Source organism: Canis lupus, chromosome 10 (genome assembly GCF_003254725.2).
Source record: "Canis lupus dingo isolate Sandy chromosome 10, ASM325472v2, whole genome shotgun sequence".
Lineage (NCBI taxonomy): Eukaryota > Metazoa > Chordata > Mammalia > Carnivora > Canidae > Canis > Canis lupus.
Genome location: NC_064252.1, coordinates 2,041,373 through 2,051,701, shown reverse-complemented (window position 1 = coordinate 2,051,701; position 10,329 = coordinate 2,041,373). Strand labels below are relative to the sequence as shown.

At 50.3% G+C, this 10,329-nt stretch overlaps 1 protein-coding gene across 7 annotated transcripts in view; it reads right to left on the bottom strand.

Moving 5' to 3' along the window:
• Positions 1 to 1,829: 1,829 nt before the first annotated feature.
• The window catches only part of OS9 (OS9 endoplasmic reticulum lectin), a 30,750-nt gene continuing 22,250 nt past the window's right edge, over positions 1,830 to 10,329 (bottom strand). The window contains exons 6-15 of one of the 7 annotated variants that reach the window (XM_025476817.3): positions 6,991 to 7,201; positions 6,589 to 6,693; positions 6,283 to 6,383; positions 6,056 to 6,107; positions 5,268 to 5,356; positions 4,773 to 5,051; positions 4,303 to 4,492; positions 3,219 to 3,383; positions 2,933 to 3,045; positions 1,830 to 2,647 (exon numbers count right to left, since the gene is read on the bottom strand). In XM_025476817.3, the coding sequence (XP_025332602.1) occupies positions 2,522 to 2,647; positions 2,933 to 3,045; positions 3,219 to 3,383; positions 4,303 to 4,492; positions 4,773 to 5,051; positions 5,268 to 5,356; positions 6,056 to 6,107; positions 6,283 to 6,383; positions 6,589 to 6,693; positions 6,991 to 7,201 (1,431 nt within the window). In that variant the 3' untranslated portion in view covers positions 1,830 to 2,521. The remainder of the gene's footprint in view (positions 2,648 to 2,932; positions 3,046 to 3,218; positions 3,384 to 4,302; positions 4,493 to 4,772; positions 5,052 to 5,267; positions 5,357 to 6,055; positions 6,108 to 6,282; positions 6,384 to 6,588; positions 6,694 to 6,990; positions 7,202 to 10,329) is intronic. The other 6 variants (XM_025476820.3, XM_025476818.3, XM_025476821.3 and 3 more) reach the window with 6 other exon arrangements.

The window sequence follows — 10,329 nt, the reverse complement described above, 5'->3', positions numbered from 1 at the left end:
CCTGGACCCGGCCATTCTCCACTTTACATCTTGGTGGTCACACTCTTCCTCAGAAGCTCGAGTGTTGGAGAGTCTGTGGAGGAAGCAGGGACCCTGGAGAGCACGAGATTATTTCATTTCCAGCCAATGAAAGGTAGTCAAGGGGTCAGCAATCTCCGCAGCAAATCCCAACACTAAGTAATCCACTGGATGCTTTTTGTCATGGGCTGCCTCTCTGGCCTTGTGGGAAATGTGAAGGATGTAGTGGATGGGATGACAAAGTTTCAAGCCCTCCAGGTTGTGCAGAATAGGACTCTAGGAGACTCCCTGTGGGGCTGAGGGGAGCTGCTGCCATTTTACATCCAAGTTCATAGGTGTCCTCGCCTGGATTCCCCTCCACCCCCCCCAACCTTGCCACGTCCCACACCTCCTGCTCCCCTCCTTTTGTTTGACTTAGCACAGCTGGGGCAGACCGACTTCCTCCACGGGAGGTTCCACCAAACTCCCACCAAACGCGCCAAAGGAAAGCAAAAAGTAATTTACTATTGAAAGTACAGGATGATTAAATCTAGCAAGGTTTCCAGAACTCAGTTTTCTGATGATCTTAAGAGTCTATCCCCATCAAGGCAAACTTTCCCACCCCAGCCTCTCCCAGCTCTCCCATTCTGAAAGATTCCACTGTAGCTTCAGATCAGCTTTTGAGATTCCATCTAAGACTCTGGCCTCCAAGTACCATCTAGTCTCTTCAGAACTCAGGAGCTGGTTCATTAGAACATCTCGAACGCTCTCCGAGGCCAGGTGCTGTGCCAAGAGCATGATACATACACACAGCAGGTTTTATTCCATACTCCCAACCACCGTGGGAGGCCAGTGTGATTATCCACAACTTACGGTGAGGAAACAGCACTTGAAGAGTTAACTGTTCACGGCCCCACTGAGTAAATAGAGGAGGGAGGATTTGAACCCAGCATTCCCCACTGCAGCTAGGCTCCAGGCGGTGCCACAGGTCTTGCACCGATGAAGCATTCCTCCCCGCAAGACACTCAAATGGACCTGGGGAAGCAGGATATCACAAGTCTACCCGTTTACATTTCTACATAAAACAATCTAAGCATAACATGAAAAATAAGCACCTGTCTACATTCAGAAAGAAGAGGGTCCGTCTCGGACGACTTCCTTCCAGAACACTTGAATCTCACTTGGCACTTTGGGAGACCCAGTTCAGTGGCCTCTAACCTACCTTGTGAGCAGTGGCTGCAGGAGAAGACTGTACAGCTCAGAGATGGGAAGCAAGAGGAGAAAGGGGGAGGTGAGGGGCCCCGTGTCTGCGCTCCACAAGGAGGAGGACACGGAGAGACCTACCCAGAGCCACCTACTACCCAGCACGGTGGGAGGCTGGCCTCCGAGGGCAGCAGCGCCCTCTCTGAGCGTGGCGAGGAGGAGAGTCTTTTCTGGCAGAAATGAAGCGGTGTGGCCAGGTGGGCACGGGGTGTGGGTGGCAAACGGCAGCTGCAGCACGCTGCAGGAGTTCAGCAGGAGGATCCCTGCGGTGGGGTAACTGCATGGGGTGCATTCGGCTTCCGGGATGTGAAGGGGGAGAAGGGAAGGAATGGAAATAGATGAGGAAAAGAGGGACGGCAGTACTACAAGTGTTTCCGCCCTTGGCAGGCCAGTGGGCTTTGTTTCTCTGTCCTGGTCTCTTCCCATGAGCCCTAGTACCACTGGTGGCACCTGGGTGGGGGTTTGTGGAGCACAGGATGGGATAGGAGAGTGTGCACTCCACCCTGAGAACACTAAGCCTCATGCCTGCTACAGCCCCCAGCCCACCTACCCCAAGAAGAAAACACAGATTGATGGATCGATAGTCCAGTTCTTTACTGAGAAACCTGATTGTTCAAGAACATGGTGGGTGGTTCCGTACCCCACCCTTTTCAGTGGGATCGTGTCAGAGGTGGTGGGCAACTTTCTCCCATTTCCTCAGAAACAGAGGCAAAGGCACCTCAACTTGGAAGCACGTATTGTAGGGAACAATGTGGGCATGGGAAGGAGCAGGGAATCCCCAGCTGATCCAAGGGAAGGGGGTGACCCCGAGGAGCAGCTCAGGCAGGGCGTGGGGGGCCTGCTGAGCCGCCCCACTCTTCTTGCTCCCCCTACCCTCCTTTGCTCAAAAGATCTCACCAACTCTCTAGGGAGGGAGGGGAGAGGAACCAACAAGTTAGGGGACTGGTATGGGGAGCCAGGGACAAAAGGAAGGGGTTGTGGGGAGAAGCCTGGGAGAGCAAATCCCACAGGCCTGCGAGGTCTTGGGTGGCTCTGGGCAGCAGGGGTGACGGCAGCAGCAGCACGCTCACCCCACGGGGCCCCTCTACTCCCCCCACCCCTTCCCAGAGAAGGAGGCGGCAGGAGGCGGGAGGAAGCCAGGTCCACCGCTCAGCCCTACTCTGCTGTTTTGCCCTAGGGGCCCCGGGGTGCAGGGCGGGAGGAGGCAGGGCCAGGCTAGGCAGGCTCTGGACTCCTTGGCCGGCTAACAGCAGAAGTGGTCTCAGAAGTCAAACTCGTCCAGGTCCCCTGTGCCCTCTGCGCCCCGAGAGCCCCACACGCGGCGGTAATTGCTCTCCAGGTCCTTCTGGCGCTGCCGCTCCTTCTGCGCCTCCTCTGCTCCCTGCACCTGCGGGGAGGGCGGGCGGGGGTGCGGTGAGCGGGGTTGCTGGTGGAGAGCCAAGGGCAGCGCTGGGCCCTGGAGGATCCGGGGCCCGCACGTGTGGAGGGCAGGGACCCGGCCCAGCGCTTCTTCGCAGGGGAACACCCGCCCAGCCGCCAGAAATTCCAGCAGCCCAGGAGGTGGTGAGGCTGGGACTGGCCAGCAGGGCCTGAGCCATGCTCTCATCTCCATGGCGGGCTAAACCGGGGTCAAGGCTTGGAGATCCAGGGCTGGGCGTAGGCTGCCCCTCACCAAGATATTGAAGAAAATCTCCTTGAGGTTTCTCGTGTCCTCATCAGTCAGCCAGTGTGAGTCCTCCTCTGCCCCTTCAGCCCCTGGTCGCACGATTTTGATTTCAATTTTCCCTGGAAAGGAGCCACGTGGGCAGTGAGAGGAAGAGAAAAGGTGGGAGCGTCCGTGCAGGGCCCTCTGCCTCCCAGGTCCCCAGCGAGGTTTCCAGTCCACTTGGACCCAGCCCCTCCACCTTGGGCAGCAGGCCCTGCCAACAACTCTTAAGCCAGCCCGCCCCAGGGCCCACCTTCCGCCGTGAGCCCCTCCCTCTCCAGCAGCTCTTTCACCAGCCCCTCGATTTGTTTCAGCTGTGGGTTTTCCCGTTTCATCTCGAGGACAGTCAGATCCTGATTGGGGCCTCCGTGACGGAGCTTGGTGACCCGGACCCGGACTCTGTGTTCAGGATCCTCCTCTTAGAGGGGGAGACATACAGGGAGACACAAAGCAGAGCCGTGATTCCAGGTTAGGGGCTGCGGTGGTAACTTCTCCTTAAGCCATCAACTGGTCCTGGCAGTTTTCCATCACACGCATGGATGAACCGGGGCTCAGAGTAAGTGCCCCCTTCCTCCGTCCCCCTTCAGCCTATAAAGCTCCCTCCACTAACCGTAGCCTCCCTTTCCCCTCCTGGACCAATCATCCTGCCTGTCCCCTACAGGAAAAACCACTGTGTTTTCTGAAGCAAAAATCAGGTCACCTGGGCCAACGGAGGAGTTTTGTTTTAGGAAAGCAGGTTGGAAAACTGTGGTTTTGTTCCACATGCTGGTACTCGAAAGACATTCTAATGTTTATAGAGATGGTGGGATGGAAGATGTGAAAACAGAACATTCCATTTGGAATGTCTAATCTCATATGACCCCGTGGCATGGAGCTCAGGGGTGCAGGAGGAAGCAATAACTTCACGTCTGTCCTGCCAGGCAACTGGCTTCTGACCAGCCAGGCTTGCCCGTTCACACCCTACCAGTGGGGGCCTTTCCCAGTGCACGGGGCTCACTGTTGATACGCTGCGTCCTTCACAGGTGTGTGGTCTTCTGCACACAGGGCTGGCTCCCAGTCGTTCCATTAGTTTCTACCGACCACCCACCATGCGCCGTGGAAGTGCTAGGCGCTGGGTACACGGGAGCCAGCCAGAAAACCGGACAGACATGCTCTAAAAGCCGCTTCCTGAAGGGATGACTGAGTAGGAGGTAACCAGGCAAAGGGATGGAGGCAGTGGGAAGAAGGCAGGAGAGCTGCGTTCCAGGAGGATGGAGGGGAGTGAACACCCTCGGAAGAGCAAAACGGGATGCCCACCAGGGTACACCAGCTGAGGGACCCTGTCCAACAGCTCTTACCTGCTGGTGGGGGGCTGGGGGGAGGCTTTTTGGGGGCAACCCTCCTTTTCCTGTGCTTCTTCACCAGCTCTGGACTCTGTTTCTCCTCCAGCCTTTTGATGAGCTTGTTGAGAGTGGAGGTCAGGGCCAGCATTGCCCGATCACGCTCAGATTCCTTCTTCAACCCGTCTGGGTCCAGCTCCTTCTCTGTCTGGAATGCCCAAGGCAGGAGAGTGGAGTCAGGGGGCGGGGGAGTGCAGCTCAGTGGTCCGTGCTCTAACAGGAGAGCAACGGCTAAGTCTTGGCCCTCCCTCTGGTCTCCCCTTCCCTACCGTCCCCTCCTTCCATTAAGGAAACAAGTGGCAGCTGAGCACACTGTTCCCTGCCCTGTGCCAGCCGCAGGCCGCCCTTCATTCCTTTGCCCCCCCAGCCTGCCCTAGTCCATAGGAGCAGCCGGCTGCCAAAGCGAGCAGGGTAAGGGCTGTGCTCACTTCCTGGATGATGGTCTCCAGCTCCCGCTCCATGCCGGCCTTCACCTCCGAGCGGAGCCGGTCTCGGTCTGACGGAAGCAGTATCCCTTCCAGTTCCTTCTCAAACTCTCCCAGTAACTGCTGCTCATCCTCATCTTCATCTTCATCCTCCTCCTCCTCTTCCTCCTCTTCCACCTCGTTCTGATGATCCATGTCACTCTTGTCCTTTTCCTCTGCTTCCCTTTGAGGGACTTCTGCTGCCTCACCTACAGGCTGCTCTTGGCCTCCGTTGGGCTTGCCCTAGGTGGACGGGGATCGGGAGAAAGAGACGGACAGTTGGGGTTTCAGTAGAGACGTGTGGGCCACAGATAGACAGTGGCTGGAGTGTGGCAGTGGGGGGACTCTGGAGGAGGAAAGAAAGGGAGTCAGCTCTCCTGAGCTCACTCCAGGGGCCGTTCTCTAAGCGCTCCTAGCAGGGAGGCGGGTTCTCCCCCTCTGTTGAGCAGGGGCCTGTACCTTTTTGGTTCCACCTTTCAGCTCCTCTATCAATCGAATCAAGTCTGCAGGACTCCGGATGACTTTGACCTGTACGTTGTTCTGAAAATCTGAGATGAAAGAGCAGGGATGAAGCAGTTCTGTCCTAAATTCTATTTTGATTTCCTAAGGAGAGGAGATGAGGAGACCAGGGAAGGACATGGTCCCTGCGTCCGGGAGCCACCTGTCTGGTCACTGAGATAGGGGCCGACGCAGGCCCCTGGAGGGTGCTGTCCTAAGGTGGACCCACAGATGAGACAGGGGATGCTAACACGCTGCTCGCACCCGCGCTGCTGGGCCCTGCTGGCAATTACTCCAGTTCTGAGGACTACGGAAGAGATTCTGGGGCCACAGCCTTCTCTTCCCTGGATACTGTTCTCTCCTTTCTGCCAAATAGAAACCATTTCTTGTCTACTCTGGTCTACTCTGTTCGGGGCATTCTGCTGTGAACTACAGACTCGTTCTCACTGAACCTCACAACTACCCTGTAAGGTAGGGGGATTACCCACTGCTGGGGGTGAGGAAATTGAGGTTAAGTGCAATCACCCAGGATTACAAAGTCAGCAAGTAGCAGAACCACCGAGTTCCGTTATCTCCCTAGAATAGCATTGCTGTCTGTAAATAGTATTGCCTCCAATTCAATAAAGATGAATTCACTGCTGGCCTGGCCGCCCAACCTCCCCCACCAGTGTTTAGTTCCACCCCACCCCACCCCCACCAGCCCCAAAATACATTCAAGCGGTAAAGGAGAGGTGGAGGGTTCTGCTCACCATGGGGAGGGGCCGGAGCTGGATCTGCGGCCTCAAGGTTTGGTTCCTGCTCCTGATGAGAAAAGGGCGGAGTCAAGTCCACAGGCTCGTTCACACCTACCACATTCTTAAGGCAGTGGTTCTGGGTAGATCCTTGCCTCCCTAGATAGGTGTAGGTCAACTCATGATGACCTCAGCTCGCCCAGGGTCAGCCTCATCAGAGAAATAGCTGGGAAGCCAGCTCTCACCTCAGCCGGCATCTCCGTTGCCCCAGGGGTCTGCTCCTGTGGCTCAGGAAGCATCTTCCAGAAATCGGACTCCTTACTGTCATCCTTGGTTGGATGTGCACCTGGGATACAGAGAACAGGGAGGACTCTGAAAGGTGGGAGAAACAGAAGGGAGCAAGTAGAATGGGGTACATTCCCCTTCACTATTACTAAGGAATTAAGGCCCGTAGGACTTCCTCCCCACCCCCAACGGTCAGTGCAGGTCAGTAGGACTGGGGAAGGGAAGAAGTGGAGAAGTTTCACGGAACAGATGCAGGAAGATCCTACCTCCTCTCTTTGAGGGCACCGCTCTGGGTTGGGCCTCACCCCATGTTTGCGGCTCCAGGTCTTGCAGCTCCTCTAGGGCTTTATCTCCATACTGCTTTGAGTCTACTGAAAAACAGTGTGTGGGCAGGACAAGGCCACATGCCTACCTTATCTTCCGCTTGTCTCTCCTGGTGTCTTTTCTTCCTCTCCTTTCTCTTTTTTAAGATTTTATATCTTTATTCATGAGAAACAGAGAGAGAGAGAGAGGCAGAGACATAGGCAGAGGGAGAAGCAGCCTCCCTGCGGAGAGCCTGATGCAGGACTCAATCCCAGGACCCCAGGGATCATGACCCGAGCCAAAGGCAAACACTCAACCACTGAGCCATCCAGGGGCCCCCTCTCCTTGTTCTTCTAATTACTCACCAGCTTGCCTCTGAATGTAGGCCATGTACTCCTCAGGCTGCAGGGCAGGGTGACAGAGGATGGCCTGAGGAGCAGCGCTGGGTGGGGGCCTTAGGAGAGGGTGGGGGCAGAGCCGAGGAGTCCGGACGGTCAACACATAAGAGCAGGATAAAGGCTCATCCACACGATCAATGTAGTCCCCGGAAATACCAGCACCCTCGTCACAGAGGAACTGCCAGGACAGACGGGTGAACAAATTATTACCACTAGGGATTAGCTTTCGTTCTTCGAGCAGCTGCCTTTTGTTCAGCACTTACTGTGTATCTGGTTCTGTGCAGACACTGTGTATAGGACACTTTATGTACTTTAGCTCAGTTAATGATCACAAAAACCTAGTGAGGGAGGGATTAATATCTCAATTTTGTGGCTCAAAAAACTTAGGTTTGATGCAGATAAGGGACTTGGTCAGGTTGACCACTGGTAAGTGGTAAAAACAGGGAACTGAATTCAGGCAGCTTCCCTGTAGAGCCAATTTTTGTTTCACATTCTTGCTTTATATAAATACAGTGTATACATACTTGTATGTATTTGAGATACACACAGACACAGTTGACCCTTGAACATTGCAGGGGGTTAGGGACGCTGACCTCCCCCTCCTCCCCACCTGCCCAAGTCAAAAATCTGCACATAACTTCTGACTCCCCAACTTAACTACTAATAGCAAAAGCCACAAGAGATCACTTTTTACTGTGAAAAGCAATTTATGGAGACAAACTGCTCATGCAGAGATGATTGTCGTGGAGTTTTAAGCAGATCCCTGCAACACTTGAGCTCATCCCAATAGCAACAGGAGGTGGCTACAAAAGCACTACAGTAGTACAGTATGTTCTACAGTTTTATGCTGTTGTTATATAATTCTGCACCCTTTTGTTTACATTTCTCTCTACTGTGAATGGCACCATATATGGTCTATAAGTCTGTGCATACATTTTGATAAATTTTAACTTTTTATAATAGACTTGTGTATATTTATGGTAGCAAATGATAAAACAGCCTACTACCTACCTATATTTCATGCATTCATGATAGATCTAACTTAATTTTCTCAGCATTTCTAGGCTATGTGGTTCATCTGTGAGTTTTTTTCAAACTATCATAAATCTCCTAAAAATTTTCCAATATATTTACTGAAAAAAATCAACTTATAAGTGGGCCCACACAGATCAAACCTGTTGATCAAGGGTCAATTGTACTTCTATGTATTTGAAACATATATTCTTTTTGTGTGTGTACACATGTATGTGTATGCATAGGATTAAAATTTTTCCCTGCAAAAAGACAATATTAAAAAAGAAAAAAAGATCTCAAACACTAGAAAAAGAAAAGCAAACTAAACCCAAAGCAAGCAGAGTGAAGGAAGTAACACAGATTAGAACAAAAATAAGTGAACTAGAGAACAAAAAAGCAATAGAGAAAAATCAATGAAACTAAAAGTTGTTTTGAAAAGATCAGTAAGTGAAAAAAAAAAAAAAAGAAAAGATCAGTAAGTGACAAAACTTCAGCTAAACTTACCAAGAAAATAAAAAGAAAAGACTCAAATTAGTATCAGAAATGAAAGAGGGAACATTACTATCAACCTTGCAGAAATAAAGGATTGTAAAGAAAGACTATCAATACCTACACGCCAACAAATCAGATTAACTTAGATGAAATGGACAAATTTCTAGAAAGACACAGCTACCAAAACTGACTCAAAAAGAAGTAAACAATATGAATAGACCCATAACCAGTATGGAGATTGAATTAGTAATCCAGAAACTAACCACATAGGAAAGCCTGGCCAGATGGGTCTACTGGTGAATTCTACCAAATATTTAAAAAACAATAAAGGGCAGCCCTGGTGGCTCAGAGGTTTAGCGCCACCTTTGGCCCAGGGTGTGATCCTGGAGACCAGGGATCAAGTCCCGCATCGGGCTCCCTGCATGGGGCCTGCTTCTCCCTTTGCCTGTGTCTCTGCCTCTCTCTCTCTGTGTGTCTCTCATGAATAAATAAATAAAATCTTAAAACAAACAAACAAACAAACAAAAACAATAAAGATCAATCTCTCTCAAACTCTTCCAGAAAAAAAGAAGAGACAATATTCCCCAACTCATACTACAAAGCCAGTATTATCACCCTGATACCAAATCTAGACAAATATATAATAAGAAAAGGAAACTATAAGCCAGTATCTCTTATGAATAAAGACCCCAAATCCTCAACAAAATGCTAAACAAATTTAGCAACATATAAAAAGTATTACACACCAGACCAAGTGGATTTATCCCAGGAGTGCAAACTTGGGCTAACATAAAAAAATCAATTAATGTAAATGATTAACAGAATAAAGGATAAAAACCACATGATCATCTCAATGGATGCAGAAAAAGCATTTGACAAAATGTGACATATCTTCATGATGAAAGCATGCGACAAATTTGAATGAAAAGAGAATTTCATCAATATGATAAGAAGTGTTTATTAAAAATCCACAGCTAACATTATACTTAATGGTGGAAAAACTGAATAGTTTCCTCCTAAGATCTTGAATAAGACAAGGATGGGGCACCTGGGTGGCTCAGTTGAGTGTGATTTCAGTTTAGGGCATGATCTTGAAGTCATGAGATTAAGCCCCACATCAGCTCCACACTGGGCATGGAGCCTGCTTGAGATTCTTTCTCCCTCTCCCTCTGCCCCTTCCTCCCAGCCCCAACTCTAGTTCTTTCTCATGCTTGCACTCTTTCTCTTTCTCAAAAAAGAGAAAAAGGAATAAGAGAGGTATGTCTGCTTCTGCCACTTCCATTCAACATTGGGTTGGAGGTTTTGACCAGGACAAAAAGGGGGGGGGGGGGGGGAAGAAAAAGCATCTATATTGGAAAGAAAAAAAGTAAAACTATTCCATTCACAGATGATTTTATATACAGAAAATCCTAGGAGCACCTGGGTGGCTCAATTGGTTAAATGTTTGACTTTTGGTCTTAGCTCAGGTCTTGGCCTTGGGGTTGGGAGTTGAAGCTGCTCATTGGGCTGCATGTTGGGTATAGCACCTACTAAAAAAAAGAAAGGGAAAGAAAGGAAGGAAGAAAGAAAGAAAGAAAATCCTAAAGAATCTATTAAGCTATAGAACTAATATCCAAGTTCAATAAGGCTGCAGGATATAGGCATCAATTGTATTTCTATACATTCAAAGAACAATTCAAAAATAAAATAATAAAATAGTAAAAAGAAAATAATTCCATTTATAATAGCATCAAAAAATAAAATAATTAGGAGTGCCTGCATGGCTCACTTGGTTGAGAGACTGCCTTCAGCTCAGGTTGT